This window comes from Canis lupus, chromosome 10 (assembly GCF_003254725.2).
Source record: "Canis lupus dingo isolate Sandy chromosome 10, ASM325472v2, whole genome shotgun sequence".
NCBI lineage: Eukaryota > Metazoa > Chordata > Mammalia > Carnivora > Canidae > Canis > Canis lupus.
In genome coordinates, this window is record NC_064252.1 from 65,616,826 (window position 1) to 65,636,649 (window position 19,824).

The 19,824-nt window shown below is 38.2% G+C and overlaps 1 protein-coding gene and 1 pseudogene across 1 annotated transcript; one reads left to right on the top strand and one right to left on the bottom strand.

The window, feature by feature from the left end:
- Window positions 1-10,105: 10,105 nt before the first annotated feature.
- LOC112673701 (inorganic pyrophosphatase 2, mitochondrial-like) lies at window positions 10,106-11,205 on the bottom strand. Its single transcript, XM_025469528.3, is given in 2 exon segments — window positions 10,106-10,778; window positions 10,780-11,205. Coding segments are annotated over 2 exon segments (912 nt in total). The 5' UTR covers window positions 11,191-11,205; the 3' UTR covers window positions 10,106-10,277.
- A 757-nt stretch (window positions 11,206-11,962) lies between these two features.
- LOC112675418 (trafficking protein particle complex subunit 2-like) lies at window positions 11,963-12,365 on the top strand (annotated as a pseudogene).
- Window positions 12,366-19,824: the final 7,459 nt, after the last annotated feature.

Consider the following 19,824-nt stretch of genomic DNA (forward strand, 5'->3'; position numbering starts at 1 on the left):
CTCAAGTCTGGTCAAGATGAATGAGGACCAGGATTTTTGTTTGGCTGTTGGAGGAAAGAAGCCCTTTCTTTCCTTCTGGATTAGAAGCAAAAAGGTTTCAGAGAAGAGCTGCTGCAGTCATTTAGGCATCGTGGACTGTGGGTGGAAAAGGGGTAGTGGAGTCTGGAACTGCCAGGAGCCACCAGGGGGAGCCTGAGCATGATGCTTAGATAATATTGTATGTGTCATATCCAGCTATGCCAGAAAATATATTTCCCTGGACTTTTCAGTTATGGGAACTACATTGATATACTTTCTTATTTTCTGATTTTTGACACTAGCATTTGGGGCTTTGATTCTGGAGAGACTGTTCCTCCTGGGACTAGTTAATTCACTCCCAAGGCCAGGTACCAGACAACTAGAGATCATCTCTATAGCCCAGAGCCTACCGAAATTAATCCAACTACCCAATCTCAAACTAACTCCCTGTACCTACCCTGCTTTACCCATTTCTTCTCACAAGAACTCCAGTAAAGACTCTGGGCCATGCTCTCTCTTTTCACATCTCTCTGCCTCCTGACCCACCCTAGTCCTTCTCCACCTGGCCCTGTGTGGCAATGCCATGCCTCTTGTTTCTAGGGGTCTGTGAGAAGAAACCTCTTCCTATGTGACAATCATTTCTATGCCTGCATGTCTTATCATACCCAATTAAAACAAATCCTGGGTGTATTTTTGAACAGCAGTCAATAAAGCTCTTTCTTATTTTGTTAAAGACAATTAGAATTAGATTTTGTTGTTATTGTTACCTGTATCTGAAAAAATCCTAACTGATATAAATCAGTGTGGCACTATGGTGGCCTGCCATGGCATTTTGGTTGTCCAGCACACAACCGTTTCCCCTTTTGGGAACCACAATCTGGTTTCTTCTTAGGAATTCTTCCGATTCTTAGTCCTTGTGCAGCAAGTAGGAACCTTCCCCTTTATTGAGGGTTGAGCATGTGATCAGGACCACCCAAGTATTGGAATTCCATTCCCCTGATTACAATGATTGGTTCAGGGGAGGCCATTTGATCAAATTTGCCTAATCATAATGAGTCATGGGGAAAGACTTCTTTTCAATTAACTTTGAGCCCTGAACAATCGATGATGAACTGTGACATCATCTCACTACCTCATGGTAAAAGCCTGTGTGAGATAAAGCCAACACAATAGATACGTAACCAAGAGGTAGAGAAAGAGAAATTGAGTCCCAGTGTCATTCTTTGAGTCCCTGATCACAGTATACCTAATGTCTACTCCTACACTTTTCACTTATCCGTCAACTACAGATCCTCCTGGACATCCCAATAAATCCATCATAAGTTGAAAATAGATTGAATACACCTAACCATCATAGTTTAGCCTAGCTTGACTTAAACGTGCAGAACCCTTGCATTAGCCTACAGCTGGGCAAAATCATCTAACCCAAAGCCTATTTTATAATAAAGTATTGAATATCATGTAATGTATTACATACTCTACTGAAAGTGAAAAGCAGAATGGTCGTGTGGGTACAGAGTAGCTGTAAATGTATCAGTGGTTTACTCTCCTGTCATGGGGCAGGGCTGACTAGGAGCCGTAAGCCATTGCTGCTGCCCAGCATTACTAAATCCTAGCATTGCTAGCCTGGGAATAGATCAAAACCCAAAAATCCAAGTATAGTTTCTGCTGAATGCGTATCACTTTTGCAAGTGGTAAAATTGAAAAATCATAAGTCAAACCATTGTAAGCTACATAGTATATGATTCAATTTAAATAGAAGTTTGCTTTTCTCACTTTCAAGCACTGGAGAAATTTTGATGTGTATACCTGGCCTGCTTAAGATGAACAAAAGATGCTAACAAAGGACAGAGGTAAACATCACACAAAGAGCCATCAAGAATATTCCGTAGCTAAACTTTCTAGGGAATCCATAAACAACCCAAATTGTTGCTAACCACCTCTATGCAGCACTTACCTAAGAAAAGAAAAACAAAGTTCATTGTTCCCCAACAGTGGGGTTTTCCCTCCCTCTTTCCCATTTTCCTTATTATATAAATTCATTCTTGTTTTCATTAGACAGATTCAATCTGTCGGTTTCTCTCTCTTACATACAAATAACCATGCTAATAATTGATCCATTGAATTGCTTTTTGATTTTTCTTTGACACTCTTATTCTCCCAAAACTAATTTACTCATGTTCTAGGATGCAAACAATCTTTCTTTGGTGCCAGCTTTTTGTCACATTATAAGGCATTACCTCTGCTTTATGCTATATCAGGTCATGGCGGACATCACCATGATCATGTATATACTCAGCTGTGAAAAATATTAATTTTTTTACATTACTTAAAATTTTGCAGCATTCTTAAGAAAGATTTCATAGAAAATTAATTTGCTGCCAGACATATAGTTTTATACGGTGTAGCTCCCCAGTATAATTTTAGTAGATTACTGTGCGAGTGCTTCATCAGTTCATCATCTTTTTTTAAAGATTTTATTTACTTATTCATGAGAGACACAGAGAGAGGGAGAATCAGGCTCCCTGAGGGGAGCCCAATGCAGGACTCGATCCCGGGACCCTGGGATCATGACCTGAGCCAAAGGCAGATGCTCAACCACTGAGCCACCCAGGTATCTGTTCATCAGCTCTTCTAAAGATCAGGTGGTGAACAATAAGAACAAGGGAAGGTTTATTAACAAGAGGCATTTTAATTTTTGATTGGGTTAGTAGACTGAAAGACCAGAGATATGCAGTCAAATGTCATTTCAAATAATAAATCCAACATGGACTTTCATGATATTTTGATTGGCAAAATAAAGTAACATGGACCATTGTACACAGCTAATTGAACAATCAGAAAAAGTATCATTTTTTTTCATTTGATTTACATATATTTTTGTTAAGTGTTTACTATGTATCAAGCACTGGTAAGGAATAGTACATAAGAAGAGACTGTACTTTCCCCCAAAACAAAAAATGTGATACAGAATAAATATTTTAATAGAAATCTTAATAGAATGATATGTAAGCACAGAGGGGAGGTATCAAATGAAGCCTGGGTTTAACTATTCAATGAGCTATATTATTCCATCATTAGATAGGAAGCTTAACAGAATTCAAGACAATATTAAAAATGTTCATATATGTAAAGGAGAGAAGTGGGTCCCAAAATTATATCAAGATTTTTTTTTAAGTAGGCTCCATGCCCAGCATGACCCTGAGATTAAGACCTGAGCTGGGATCAAGGGTTGGATGCTTAACCAACTGAGCCACCCAGGCTCCCCTATATCAAGATTTTTATCTTCATAATGAAAATCTAATCAAAAGATGCATAGAAAAGTACTAGAAGAAAATGCATCTAAGTTTTAATGGTGGTTGTCTCTGGGTAGTGGGTTGTGAACTCTAGTTTTTTCTCTTATTTTTCCAAGATTTATCCTCACCTTGCCATGTTTTCTATTACTTTATAATTAAAAACACTTTAAAATTTATTATAAAATATGGTAAAATAATAAAAAATAGATAGAAGAGTACAATGAGCTCCTATATATTTATCTTCTAGATTCAGTGATTGTCAAGATTTTGCCCATTTGCTGTATCTACCCTTCTTTTTTTCCCCCAGCATATTTTACAGCAAATTCCAGACACCATATAATTTCACCTGCAAATACTTTGATAAGAATCTCTTCTCTAAAGTGGACAGCTTCTTATATAACCACAGTGCCTTTAAAGCATGTATAAAAATTAAGAATAATCCCTTGGTATCCTTTTACATTATCTAGTAACAGAAAATCTCATTTCCCCACTCATCTCAAAAACATCTTTTTAAAAAGCTGATTTATTTAAATTCAAGTACAAATAAGATCCCTTATTAGAATTGATATCATGTCTCCTAATTCCTTTTAATTTAGAGAAGTCTCCCCGACCCCCCCCCCACAAATATAATATATTTTTTCCATGGCATCAATTTATCACAAAAATTATACTGATTGCCTTATAGAATACTCCACACTATGGATATATGAGTAGCTTCCTTGTGGTATCACTAAACTATTCCTCTATTATTTTATTTTCTCTAAATAAAAGTTAACATTAGAAGCCTGATTAGATTCAAGTTTAGCATTTTTGGCAGGAATACGTTACAGGAAATGGTCTAAAAACCCCTTGTGTTTGAAGTAAATATTTATTTCAACATGCTAAAATATTACAGTCTCAAATCAAGATGATTTAATTAACCAGAATAAATAAAAAGACACCAGGTTGGAAGAGCAAACTGCAAAGTACAGATTGGGGACACATGGATCAACATTCAGGGAAGACATCCAGAATATTTTCACTGAACACTGCTGGAGACAGCAGGACACCACAGTGGTTAAGAATACGGGTTTCGGAATTGGGCAGGATGGGTTTGAACGCTGGCCCTGCCACCTACTGACTGTGACTTTTGGTAATTTAGCTCACTTTCCCATTCCTTCATCAATCATAACAATATTATAGCCAGTGCTCAATAAATATGGACAGCTAATATTTTTATTACCTCTAAGTATAGGAAATACTACACTAGAAGAACTCTTGTCCATGTGCACAACAGGCCACATACAAGAATATTCATTACATCAGGCTTTGAAACAGAAAAAAAAAGGAAAAATCTAAATGTTCATAAATTGGGGAAGGATAAATAAAACATGACGTATTCATATTTTAGAATCCTATCCAATTGTTATAAGATCTAGGTCTCTATGTATTAATTTTGGTTAGACCTCAAAACAGAAATGTTGAGGGACACCTGGGTGGATCAGTTGATTAAGCAACCAGCTCTGATTTTGGCTCAGGTCATGATCTCAGAGTCATGAGATGGAACCCTGCGTCTGACTCTAGCACAGAGTCTGACTCAGATTCACTCTCTCTGGTGCTCATACTCTACATGAATGAATGAATGATTTTATGTTGAATGAGACATCAAGTTTGCGGAATGACACTTCAGGATAACAGTATTTATGGGAAAAAAACCACACACGCAAAAGTTAATACTAGAAATTTATACAGGAGCATAGGTGTATTCAGTGAATATGTTTTGAACTTTAATAAATTTTAAATACTTTTAAATAATTTTAAATTTTAAATAATTACAGATCAACAGAGAGTTGTAAAAAAAAATAGTATAGAAATGTCCCACGTACCTGTGCTCCAGTTTCTACCAATGATAACACGTTGCATAAGTATAGTTCTAGATCAAAACAGGAAAGTGACATTGATACAATCTACAACCCTATTCAAATACCACCAGATATGCACTCGTGTGTGTATGTGTGTGTGTGTACTTCTGTGCAATTTTATCATATACGCAGATTCATGTAACTATCACTACGATCCAAATAGAGAGCTGCTCTATCACCCAAAGATCTCTCATGCTACCCCTTTAAAGTCACACCAAATATGATCTTCACATCCCATCCTGGACATCTGGCAACCGCTCATCTGTTCTCCATCTCTATAATTTTGTTATTTCTAGAATGTTATATTAAATAGCATGGCATTAATGCTATATTAATGTTATATTAAATAGCATGGCATTAAATAGCATGCAACCCTTTTAAGACTTTTTTCCACCTAGTGTAATTCCCTTGAGATCTATTTAAGCTCTTGTTTTGTGTGTCAATAGTTTGTTTCCTTTTATCACTATGTAGAATTCCATGGTAAGGATTCAGAACATACATTGCTGAATCATTTGCTCATTAAAGGACATTTCGGTTGTTTCCAGTTTTGGGCTATTACAGGTAAGATTGCTATGAACAGTATCAGTTCCTTTTTGAAAGTCTGTTTTCACTTGTCTGGGGTAAAAGTTTAAGCATACAGTTGCTGTGTTGTGGGTAAGTGATGTTTAGTTTTACAAGGAATTCACAGACATATTTTCTAGACTGAGTGTTTCACTTTATATTTTGATCAGCAATGTCTGAAAGTACCAGTTTCTGTATTTTTACCAGCGTTTGATGTTATCGCTGTGTATTTAAGTCACTGAATAGTCTAACGGGTGTGTAGTGGTATCTAATTGTGATTTTAATTTGCACTCCCATAATGGCTAATGTTGTTGAATATCTTTTTCTGTGTATCTAATGGATATTCTAAGAATGACCTCCTAGAGGGGCACCTGGATGGCTCAGTGGTTGAGCCTTTGGCTCGGATCATGATCCTGGAGTCCCCGGCTCACCGCAGACAGCCTGCTTATGTCTGCCTATGTCTCTACCTCTCTCTGTGACTCTCATGAATAAATAAATAAAATATTTTTTTTAAAAAGGGCTTAGTATAGTACATGGCAGAAATGAGTTGCTTAGTAGTCAACTACTGTTCCTACTAAGATGGAGACTTTATTATTGTCTTTAGAGCTTTATTTAGACCTTCGACTGCTCTTAACCTTAACACTAGTGGACTAGTGTTCATTTTCAAGAACAGTGTTATGCTAAAACATGCTTAATGATCTCATTCCATGCTTCCTAAATGAGTAATAGATTGTACTTATAAGTTGTACAAAGTTGATACTAGCAAATCCCTAGTAGACCCTTTTCCCTGAGGGCCTCAAAATTTACAAAACTGTCTATAATGCTTAACAAAGCCTTTTTCTACATTATTATGATCATCAGACCAACTCAACAACAGAAAGTCTGTAATTTTAAGCAGAGTAAAGAGCAATCATTCATCCTTAAAAACACCCAAACAGGTTTGAACACGTCCGTTTCTCTGGCACCTTCACATTCCAAGATAAAATCTCATCCAGATATTCAAAAGAAACTCAAGTTCTCTGCACTGTGTGTTAAATGAAGGCGCCATGTTACCAAAATTATGTGATAGGCCTCCAATATGAGTTAATCTACTTTAGTATAATTAGGTTTCTTTGCTACCGGAGATGACCAGTCTGTTACTGGTAGCAACAGTCTTCCAGGCACCAGCACATTGCATTTGTAATTTATAGGGAATTCATTTCAAATGTACTGTGTCAGTTATGCACATTTATTTTTTTTTTAAGATTTTATTTATTCATGAGAGACACAGAAAGAGAGAGAGAGAGAGGCAGACTCGATCCCGGGACTCCAGAATTACGCCCTGGGCTGAAGGCAGGCGCCCAACCACTGAGCCACCCAGGGATCCCCCAGTTATGCACATTTATCTGAACAAACATGAAGAAGTGATTGCACTTCATGGAAGGTTAATACAGGTCATAAGGGTGAAAATGTGGAATCTTATTCTGTTAATTGAGGATAAAAAGGAACAAGGGAAGGAGAATAAGGAAGGAACAAGTATATGAGGAACATACAGTGTTCACCCTACTTAGAATATCACCAGTGAAAAAATAAAAAGGAACATGAATTTCAGTGTTATAACTGTGTGTTATAAAATGATACTACCTTTTATAAATTGAAAGAGTAATGCATTTATTTGGGGGTAAAAAAGAAATGTATAAAGTGAGGAAAGTGGAGAATGTGGGGCCAGGATCACCAAGCTAAGTCTTCTTAAAGTGAAGACTAGAATCCAGGCCTTCTAATTCAGGCCTCCCACTAGATTCTATATTCGGTGATAGAACTATATTCAGTATTCCATCACCTTAGGCTGCTCTCCTTTAAAATAAGGGGGCGGTAACAAATCTGAAGGTAGTCATGGGCGTCTGAGGCCTTTGAGGGATATTTTCAATTTCCTGCAAAAGAACAGTGATACTGTTATTTCATAACAGCGATACTGATTATTTCAGGGTGTGCCAGTAACTGGGACACATGTCAGCCAGTCACCTGTGCATGCTGAGCACGGAGAGTATGTGCTCTGTCTGGCAACAACTCAGAGCAACAGCCCAAATTAAGTAGCCATGTGTATGCGGTGGGATCTTCCTGCTGGGAAGGTTGGAAACCACTGGGTTAAGATCTCTACACTGTCTTAGCAGTGACAGGGAGAGTTCACTCCCTGCGGAGTCCTCTTGCTGTCTACACCTTATCTGAGAGCCAGTCCGCAGCAGATGAGTTGGAGTTTGAAGAGGGTTTACAGCTTCATCTGGGAGTTGCAGGTGAAGATCTCCGGTAGATTCATGAAGACCATAACCCAGACAGGAAGTAACCCCATGCAGTAGAAGAAATGATCTTAAGCCTCCAGGCCAGTGGAAGAGGCAGGGCCCCAGGATTAGTCTTCCTAGGTTCTATTTTCATGTCTGTAAAGTCACATTTTTTAAATTTTGACTTGTTTGTTAAGCTTCAGGGCCTGAAACAGCTTGTGACAAAAGCTCCATGCTGTTCCTCACACTGCTGTTGGGGGATTTGGCCATGCAACATATCCCTTTTTAATCTTTCATTAGAGATTTAAATTTATCACTGCCTCCGCAAGCTTCATGTTTCTTCTTTTCAGTAGCAAGCTATTCCATCAGATTTTAATCACGGTGTCAAACTAACTGCATATCTAATTTAGGCTAAACATACATAAATTCCAAATTTAATCAAATTTTATGCATTTTATCTAGATAATTCAAATGATTCTTAAATTAAAACTTCTGCTGTTCTGATCATTTGCTTTTCTTTTGGTGATGACAGATCACTCCGAGGTCAGGAGCTTACATGTTGATGTTGGATACTATTGTCAGGCACATTTTTTCCCCCTAAGTTGCGTGCAAAGTGAACCTCAAACCTACTTAGTTATTTTAATGAAACTGAAGCCTTATGAAAAAGTCATCTGGTAATAGTCAAAATCTGAGTGGAATGACAGCCTCAGGAAACAACAAGAATGAGTGAATCTTACAACATGATGTTGAGCAAATGAGACAAAAAATATATATTGGGATGCCTGGGTGGCTCAGCGGTTGAGCATCTGCCTTCAGCTCAGGGTGTGATCCCAAGGTTCTGGGATCGAGTCCCACATCCAGCTCCCTACAGGGAGACTGCTTCTCCCTCTGCCTGTGTCTCTGCCTCTCCCACTGTGTTTCTTGTGAATAAATATATAAAATCTTTTTTTAAAAAAGAATATATATCATAATGATTCCATTTATTTGAAGTAAAAAATTGGCAACATTCATCTTTGTTGTCAGAAACTGGGTAATATTTTTTCCTTTGATGTGGAGAAGTAGGCCAGGGATGGAGAGGAGGTGTAGGGGCATCTCTAGGGTGCTTGTAATATCATACTTTTTTTTTTTTTTTTTTTTAAACAGAGAGAGAGCACACAAGCAGGGGGCATTGTAGACCGAGGGAGAGGGAGAAGAAGTCTCCCCCTGAAGGAGGGAACCTGATGTGGGGCTCCATCCCAGGACCCCTGGGATCATGGCCTGAGCTGAAGGCAGATGCTTAACTGATTGTGTCACCCAGGCATCCCTAATATTGTGCTTCTTGAACTCAATGTGGTTACATAGCTGTGTTCACTTAGTGAAAATGTCTTGAGTGTTAAAAGTGTCATTTGTGCACCTTTTTCATGTGTATTACACCTTAATAAAATTTATTTTAAATTATATATATTTTTAAACATTAATTTTTTAATTACATGGGAAATATATGAAAACATCCCCTGTGTTTTAAAAAAAAACTGGAGGGGGATCCCTGGGTGGCGCAGCGGTTTGGCGCCTGCCTTTGGCCCAGGGCGCGATCCTGGAGACCCGGGATCGAATCCCACGTCAGGCTCCCGGTGCATGGAGCCTGCTTCTCCCTCCTCCTGTGTCTCTGCCTCTTTCTCTCTCTCTATGTCTATCATGAATAAATAAATAAATCTTTAAAAAAAAATAAAAAATAAATAAAAAAAAACTGGAATATTTTAGTTAAGGTAAGTCCTTTTAGATCCCTTTCAAATTTTGTACTGTCCTAAGAGGTTATCAGTTTATCTTTTAACATATATTTACATATCTAAGTGAGAGCATAGAAAATATATACTATTGTATGTATATTTTAAAATCTGTGTTCTTTTTTAAACTATCTGGATTAATAATAGACTTTGCATTGTTTCAATAATGCAGGATATCTATACTATCTTTCACTAAAAAACTTCTAATAATCTTCACTAAAATTAAATATCATTTTTTAATATGCCCCACAGACACAAGCTTTATTATACATATTATATTGGATATATGTTTACTTTTATTATTTTCTTAAATATCAGTCTTTATTTACATATTGTGTATCTCAAAAAAGGCTGGAAAAACAATGAAGTTTCAACAGGAAATCAGGAAATCCTCATAGATCTGCCTGTGCTAGCACTTGGAGGAAAGGGAGTCGTGGAGTCCTTGGAGATTGGAGTCTTGATAGCCAAACTTCAAATGTTCCGTCACTTGCCAAGGAAGTGCCACATTTGATCTTCTGTATTATTTTCTTGATTCGGTGAAGATGACACCAGTTCAACTATTGATCTTGCTTCCTCTTGAGTGCAATGGAAAGGGCTGTCAGATATATGCACATTTGTGCACTTTATAGCTCCTCCATCACACTTCTTCATAAGCAATGCTTTCCAGCATTCATGAGTAGATTTAATAACATCAAGAGCAAAAGCCTTGTTTTTGAATTCTGCATTAAAAGCAAACTGGTTTTCTGGTTTTCCTTCTGGCACCTTATAAAATCTAAACCAGTTAAGCGTAGCTTCCAAGTAACCTGGTTTGTACTTCTTAACATCATCAATATCATGAAACTTTGAGGCTTCAGGATCATTCACATTGATAGCAATTATTTTCCAATCTGTTTCACCCTGATCAATAAGAGCCAAAATTCCAAGGATCTTCACAGGAATAACCTCTCCACAAGAAAGAACCTTTGAGCCTATTTCGCAAACATCACATAGGATCATTATCTCCACAGCAGTCTGTACTCTTATCTTTTCGATGGGGATCTTCCCAAGTCTGTGGGAGGGCACCGTAATTCCAAATATAACCCTTGTGAGGGAAGATATTCGCCACGTACTGTAGCTTGCCATCCTTTCTATCTTGTTTAATGGGATTCAAAGGCTCTTTTGTGGCAATCTCCATTTTAGCATTTGTCCACCGAGGTACTTCTACAACCATATTAAACAAATTCTCATACTCATCATTTCGTGCTCTCTTTGTAGGAATGCCATTTTCCACTGTTGAGTCCACCTTCAGAGGAATATCATGAAAGGGGGAAATGTAGTGACCAGCTACATTCTTGAAGAAGAGGTGGTAACTGGGGGAGCGGGGCTGGCTGTGCTCCTCTGTGCAGTAGGAAGCCATGGCGCAGTGTGGGCCAGGCCCTGTGCGCCCAATAGGTGTTTACTTTTATATGTTATTTATGCAATATTCATTTTTATTATAGTATATATCTTTGATGCAACTTGTAATAAAATTTATGTAATAGAAGAGTTCTTGTGTACCTGTCAGCAAACCTCAAGGACGGAAAACTAAACTTGGAAGTAGAAGCCTGTAAGAATCAACAGTAAGTAGCTGAGTTGAGGTAACAACATATATAATCAAGTTGTAAAAGTTTGTAAACGTGCTGCTAACGAGATTATGTTAGGGTGTTGTCCATATTGCCATATTGTATGTAGAAGCCTAAGGAAGCTACCAAATCCAGGGTTAAAATTTAATTTAAACAAGATACACTAGGATCTTGCAATTTATGTTGCATACGGTAATAAAGCCTTGATAAAAAGAGACCAAAAAAGTTAAAAATCAGGGACACTTGTGTGGCTCAGTGGTTGAGCATCTGCCTTTGGCTCAGGATGTGATCCTGGGGTCTTGGGATCGAGTCCCACACTGGGCTCCCTGCAGGGAGCCTGCTTCTCCCTCTGCCTGTGTCTCTGCCTCTCTCTGTGTCTCTCATGAACAAATAAATAAAATCTTTTTTTTTAAGTAAGAAATCAGCCATTGTTTATTTAGCACTGGGTATTCCACCTACACTCCACACACACACACGCACACACACACACACAGGTTAGAAAGTCAAATGTTTTTCAGGGAGTTCCAACAGAGGTTGCCCACACAGGTCTGTGGTGGGAACTGACTCCCACCATCTGGCAACCATAATAATCCAGTTTTTGAAATGGAGTTTTTGCCAGTTGGAAAAGCAGAATCCAAAGATGATCATCGTCTTCTGAACCAAATGCATAGCACACACTGCTCTCAACCTCATAGATGAGAACATGCGGCTGTCCAACCACATGTACTTGAAAACTGTGGAAAAATTCAATGAGTGGTTTGTTTCAGCATTTGTTATTGCAAGTCATATGAGTTTTATTATGCTTCATGACATAAGGCAAGAAGATGAAATAAAGAAGTTCTTTACTGATGTCTATGATTTATACATAAAGTTTACAATGAATCCATTTTATGAACCTGATTCTCCTATTTGATCAAGCGCATTTGACAGAAAAGTGCAGTTTCTTGGGAAGAAACACCTTGTAAGTTGAATGTAGAAAATTTTGGAAATAAACCATGTTGCTACGATGGGGGGATTCTCAGGAATGTGTACATTGTAAGTAACATGATTAAATAGCCTTGAAAAGTTTAGGGGAAAAGTCAAGGGATGCCTGGGTGGCTCAGTTAAAGTGGCTGACACTTAATCTCAGCTCAGGTCATGACCTCAGCGTTAATAGATGGAGCCTCTTGATGGGCTCTGAGCCCAGAGGAGTCTGCCTGAGATTCTCTCTCTCCCTCTTTCTCTGCCCTTCCCCCAGCTTGAGTGCACACACTCTCTCTCTCTCTGAAATAAATAAATCAAAAAAAAAAAAAAAAAGTCAAATGGTTTTACAAAGCTTATAGTGTTGAACATGGAGTATTGGCCTTATCCTCTCTACTCTCAACTTCCACTTTGCCAAGACAACTACCTTCAACTTAGTTGTTTCTTCTGATACTTAATTCCTTGTTCTGATACTTAACTCCTCTCCAACACACACACACTTCTCTTCCCCTCATCCTCCTAGCATCCAAATATCATAATATTTGATTAGACCATTATTTAGTATTTACACTCATACTGAGCCATGTAGTATACATAATAACATTTCTTTTGTATTACAATTTAAATTTTTTCCCTGGATTTAATCATTGTCTTATTTTTCCTCTCTTTAAGAAGTAATCACTAGTTTTTCACCAAACTCTCCACTAGAAGTACCTACATACAGCTCACAAAGCCATTTATTTCTTTATTTGCTTGTTTGTTTGTTTGTTTGTTTGTTTATGAATGAGAGAGAGAGAGAGTGAGTGCACAAGTGGGAGGGAGGGACAGAAGGAAGGGGAGAGGGAGAAGCAAACTCCTTGATGAGCAGGGAGCCCTACACAGGGCCGGATCCCAAGTCCCTGGGATTGTGACCTGAGCCTAAGGCACATACTTAGCTGACTAAGCCACCCAAGCATCCGTCAAAGTTTTAAAATATATCGGATAATCTAGTATGTATGTGTATATGGGGGCTGGGCTAGAGATTGATTTCCCTCCTGAAGTACTCTGTTCTGATTCAGACTCTAGAGTGATGCACAGCAGATTCCTTGGGATTTTTGTTGTATCATCAGTCATGGAATTCTTATTTCCTTCTGTTGTACTGAATCCCTGGTCTTCTACTTCTCGTGATTTCATATTTCTTGAATAACTGCTCCATTTTCCAGGGATACATCCTTTAGTAACTTTCTAAGAAATGGAGTATTGTCTACAAAATTGTTTCTCAGTTCTTGGAAATAATCTTGTATTATTTCCCAAATTCTTTCCTTTTGCTTTCTATTCTCTCTGTAAATTCTATTATTTTGATATTAAATATCCTGGCCTGGGGTGCCTGGGTGGCTCAGTTCGTTAAGCAGCTAACTTCGGCTCCGGTCATGATCTCAGGGTCCTGGGATGGAGCCACACATTGGGCTCCATGCTCAGCAGGGAGTCTGCTTCTCCCTCTCCCTCTGTCCCTCCCCGCACTCAAGCATACACATGTGCATACTCACACACACTCACGATCTCTCTTTCTCTCTCTCTCCCTCCCTCAAATAAACAAAATCTAAAAAAAAAAAAAAAAAAGTCCTGGCCTGGTCCTCTAATTTAATATTTTTCCATTTTATTATCTTTCCACTCTACTTTCCGGAAAGTGTCTCAACCTGTATGTTCCAACATTTCTGTTGAATTTTTTCTCCTGTCATATTTAAAATTTTCTTATCCCTTTGAAGATACAAAGATATTAATTATAATGATTTTTAAAAGTTCTCTTCTGCTTCCTACATTGCCACTGTTTTGGTTTTTGTCTTAGGTGTTAGAGATTTTCCTCAAGTGTTGATGATCTTAGGCTGTCCAATGATATTTAGGAGAGAAAGATTGAAAAACTGATGGGAAGCCGTGTGTTGGGCACTGAGTCTTGGTGCCTGATGGATTTTATTGTAGTAAGATCTACCAAGCTTTGTCTATTTTTGTTAGGGGAACCCCAGCTGTCAGTATCTATAGGAAAACTGATAACCAGTTTATTAGCAGTTCAGTAGGAAGGAGGATGGGTGTCTCACTGTTTTGGATGTAAATTTCCCATTAATCTCCCTGTAGTCCCCAACTGTGCCCGTGCCTGACAACAGAGTCCCTTTGGGCTTTACCTCACTCTAGAGAAAAGCCACTCCATCCATGACAGAAGGGATGGAATGGGGAGCAGGCTGCAAGGGCCGAAGGAGGATATTTAGGAATCCAACTAATTTTTAAACCATTTTTAATCAATTCCCTTTTTGATTTCTGCCTCAAGAAGCTTCTTTTCCCCATCCTAACCTCAGGCATTAAGTTTTAAGCTTTCTAAGGTATGTTTGTTTATTTGTTTGTTTATAATTTTAAATATTTTATTTATTTATGAGAGACACAGAAAGAGAGAGGCAGAGACATAAGCAGAGAGAGAAGCAGGCTCCATGCAGGGAGCCCGACGTGGGACTCGATCCCAGAACTCCAGGATCATGCCCTGAGCCGAAGGCAGGGTGCTGAGCCACCCAGGGATCCCTCTAAGGTATGTTTAATAACTGCCATTCCTCCATCTGCTATCCAGCTTACAAATATATGTTGATCAACTTACCAACCTCATTTCTTTCTCTCTTTTGTTCATTTGTTCATTCCCTTTTTTGGCTTCAGGGAGTCTTTGTACTTGCAGTTCTCTTCACCTGTAAAGTGAACGGCTTTAGCTTTTATCCTGAAAGATTAAAAAAAGGGGGGGCTTTATTGAGTTATAATACACATACCATACAATTCACTTATGTAAAATATATACGACTCTATATGTCAATTATGTCTCAATAAACTATAAAAAGTAAGTAAATACTGCAATAGGGTTGTGCAACCATTACCACAAGTAATTTAAGAACATTTTGTAGGGGGATCCCTGGATGGTTCAGCGATTGGGCTTCTGCCTTCGGCCCAGGGCGTAGTCCTGGAGTCCCGGGGTCAAGTCCCACATCGGGCTTCCTGCATGGAGCCTACTTCTCCCTCTGCCTGTGTCTCTGCCTCTCTGTGTGTGTGTGTCTCTCATGAATAAATAAATAAAATCTTTAAAAAAAGAACATTTTGTAAAAAAAAATTAAAAATAAAAATAAATAAAATTTTTTAAAAAGAGAACATTTTGTTATCCCAAAAAGAAGCAGTCATTCCTCATTTCTTTGTCCCTCCCCCACAACCCACCAACCTAGTCATGGACAACCATAATCTACTTTCCGTTTCTACAAATTTGCCATTTTGGATACTTTTATAAATAAAATAACAAATTATAGATGGAATTGTAACTGGCTTCTTTCACTTAGCATAATGTTTTCAAGGTTCATCCATGTAATAACACGTGGCAATACTACACTCCTCTTTATGACTGAACAACATTCTGTTATGTTACGTTATATGGACGTACTACATTTTGTTTATCCACTCATTGGTTGATGGACATTTGGGCTGTGTCCATTTTTTGGCTATCATGACTAATGCTGCTATGAACATTTATGTACAAGTTTTTGTATGTGCATATTTCATTTATCTGGTATATACCCAGGAGTGGAATTGCTGGGTCATATGTTAACTGTGTTTATCCTTTTGAGGAACTTCCAGACTGCTTTGTAAAGCAGTACCATTTTACATTCCCACCCACAGCTTTTATATTCCCACCACCAATAGATAAGGATTCCAATTTCTCCACATCTTTGTCAACACTTGTTATTATCTGTCAGTTTGATTATAACCATCCTAGTGAGTGTGAAGTGAAACTTCATTGTGGTTTTTTTTTTTTCATTGTGGTTTTGATTTGTATTTACCTGGTGGTTTGTTTGATGCTAATCATGCTAAGCTTCTCTTCATGAGCTTATTGGCCATTTTGTACATCTTCTTTGGATAAATGTCTATTTAAAACATCTTCCTATTTTCAGATTGGTTTAGTTCTTTTTTCATTATTGAATTTTAAAGTTTCTTTATATATGCTAGATACACATTTCTTATCAGATATATAATTTGCAGGTATTTTCTCCCATTCTGTGAGTTGTCTTTTCACTCACTCGATGGTATCTTTTGTAGCACAAATGTTTTTAATTTTTATTAAATTCAATTTATCTATTTCTTCTTTTGTGCTTTTGTTATCACATCTAAGAAACCATTGCCTAATTCAAGGTTATGAAGATTTACTCCCTATGTTTTTTTTTTTTTTTTTTTAAGATTTATTTGTGTGAGAGACAGTGAGCAGAAGTGGGAGGAACAGAGGGAGAGATCTCAAGCCAACTTTTCACTAGACACAGAGCCAATGCAGGGCTCGATCTCATGACCATGGGAGCATGACCTGAGCCAAAACCAACAGTTGGATGGTTAACCAACTGCATCACCTAGACATCCCTACCCCCTATATATATTTAAGAGTTTCATAATTTTACCTCTTAAATTTATATTTTTGACCTATTAAGTTAATTTTTCTAAATGGTGAAATGAGGGGAGGGAATATGAACCTTTTGAATGAGGAATATCACAACTAAAATGCCAACTAAAACTATAGCTTATACACACTAAGTGCCTATGAGATTTGTTTTTTGATTTTAAAAACAATTTAATTAATCTAGTTTTAAAACTATAATTCTTCTATTGGAAAGCAACTGTAGTGGCTAATTAAGGTCAAAACCTATTAGCTTTGGAAATGAGAAATGATGGGTCAGGCAAACTGTACTTTATTGTTTTCTGATCCACTGAGGCAACAATCATTGAAGACTGTTTTAACAATTTAGTGACAAACTCATGGGGAACTCTGTAATGTATCATTTGATAAAACCAAAATCCACTGAATAATCTTAACATCACTAACTGTGGGACATCCACACATCGTGTTTCTTCAAATGTGATGCAATAGGAAGTACATATAATTGCCTATGAAATACTTTTACTGGGACGCCTGGGTAGCTCAGTCAGTTGAGCATCCGACTCTTGATTTTGGCTCAGATCATGATTTCTGGGTTGTGAGATCAAGCCCCGCTTAGGGCTTCACACTCAACACAGAGTCTGCTTGAGATTCTCTCTCTCCCTCTCTGTCTGCCCCTCTCCCTGCTCCTGCTCTCCCTCTAAAATAAATGAATGAATGAATGAATGAATGAAGTCAGGAAATCAGATAGTAAAGCATTTAGTTTATTAACTTTCATAATATTTATTCCCTTCCCCAAGAGAGATATGGAATCATAAATCACAGATCCCTACATTTGTGTATGTGTGTGTATCCGTGTATAACAATTGTACTCTTTCTAGGCTAGATCTAATTCAAGACAATAGGACTACTTATAGTATTGCAAGACTTTTGCTTGGTTCTGATATCAATACAATGCTAATTTTGTATTATCAAAAGCAAAGAATATCCATGTAACACAACCTGTCTATAGTATCATCAAATGCCATAACAACGTGATGTATTTAACCAACCACAAGAAAGCAATCAAATGGGACACCTGGTTGGCTCAGCAGTTGGGTGCCTGCCTTCGGCCCAGGATGTAATCCCAGAGTTCTGAGACTGAGTCCCACATCAGGCTCTCTTCATGGAGCCTGCCTCTCTCTGCTTGTGTCTCTACCTCTCTCTCTCTGTGTCTCTCATGAATAAGTAAATAAAATATTTTAAAAAAAAGAAAGCAATCATACAAATCCAGAACATGGAACATTTCTATAGCCAAATGACCTGGACTCTTCAAAGAGTTAACATCATGAAAAAAAAGTGGGAAGACTTTTCTAGACTTACTCTAGATTAAGAGATCAAAGAGATGTAGCAAGGGGTGTTGGGGTGTCTCAGTCAGTTGAGCATCAACTCTTGGTTTCAGCTTAGGTCATGATCTCATGGGAGCCCACCTGAAGCTCCATGCTTAGTGGGGAGTCTCTCCTTTTGTGCCCCATCCCCAGTTGCATGTACAAGTGCATGCGCTAATTTTTTTTAAAGATTTTATTTATTCATGAGAAACACGGAGAGGAGAGAGAGAGAGAGGCAGAGACACAGGCAGAGGGAGAAGCAGGCTTCATGTAGGAAGCCCAACGTGGGACTCGATCCCAGGACTCCAGGATTACACCCTGGGCTGAAGGAAGCGCTAAACCGCTGAGCCACCCAGGCTGCCCTGTGCTCTCTAATAAATAAATAGATATTTAAAAGAGAGAGAGAGATAACAAACACAATATATGAACCCTGATTGGATCTTGGTTTAGGAAGAAAAATAGCTATAAATGTGGTAGGGACAACTGGGGAAATATGAATATGGACTGAATGTTAGATGATATGGAATTATTGCTAATTTTTCCTAGATATAATGATACCATGGTTTTGTAAAAGATTGCATGTATTCTTCAAATGGGCATGTTGAAGAATTTAGGAGTGAAATCCACTATCCAAAACACTAAAGCATTGACAAAGAAGAGGGTGACCAGCATGACAATGGCCAGTTTTAGATCTGGGTTTTCAGCAGGACTCAATAGAGCCACCTTTTTCCACTGAAGTATGAGGAGGGTGATGAAGCCAACAGACTTTTCAAAAATCACATTCAAGATGTAAAGAGCACACTGCCGGACCTAGGCTCCACACTGCAGAGGGTCTCCACATTTGTCCAAATGCAGGGGCTCCCACTGACTTGACCAAATCACTTAGGGTCTACACCCCTACATAGATGAGCAACTTGCCAACAATTGTGTCCCAAGACGAAGTCGAAATGAACAAGTGTCCTCTTCAATAAGATCTGCTGGGTACACATTTGCAGAGTGGGTGAACAACATTCCTATGACTTGTTTGGAAGTGTCTAAAACCATATCCTCCAGGGACATCTTTCATGCTTTGGTTCTTGGGTTTGAGCATCAACATGCTGAAGGCCACTGCGGAGCTGCCCCTGAAGGAAGATGCCAAAACTGCAGGAGTGAAAGGCTCTTGCCTGGCAGCTCCCACCAGCCTTGAGGGCGGCCTGCCCGGTAGTCCCAGCTTGAGTGCCTGGTGGAGCCCTACATCGCCAGCCTGGTGGAGAGGCACAAGTCCCAGTCTACTGGTAGCTTTCCTGCCTGCAGGCCACCACTGTCATTATGGTTTTAATTTGTATTTCCCTAATGATTAGTATCTTTCCATGTGCTTATTATTATTATAAAACATCTTGGGTGAAATGTCTATTCAAATCTTTCACCCACTTTAAAATTAGGTAATTTGTCTAATTTGTTGTTGTTATGTGCTCTTAATTTATTCTGGATACAAGTTCTTTGTGGGATATATAATTTACAAAAATCTTTTAGTCTGTGGCTTGTCTTTTTGTTTTATATATACATGAGTTAAAAGTTTAAAATTTCTGTTAAGTCCAACTTATCATTTTTTTTCTTTTATGAATCATGAGTTTGGTGTTACATCTAAGCAATCTTTGCTTAACATCAAAAGATTTTTCTCATCTTTTTTTCCATAACTTATAGAGTTT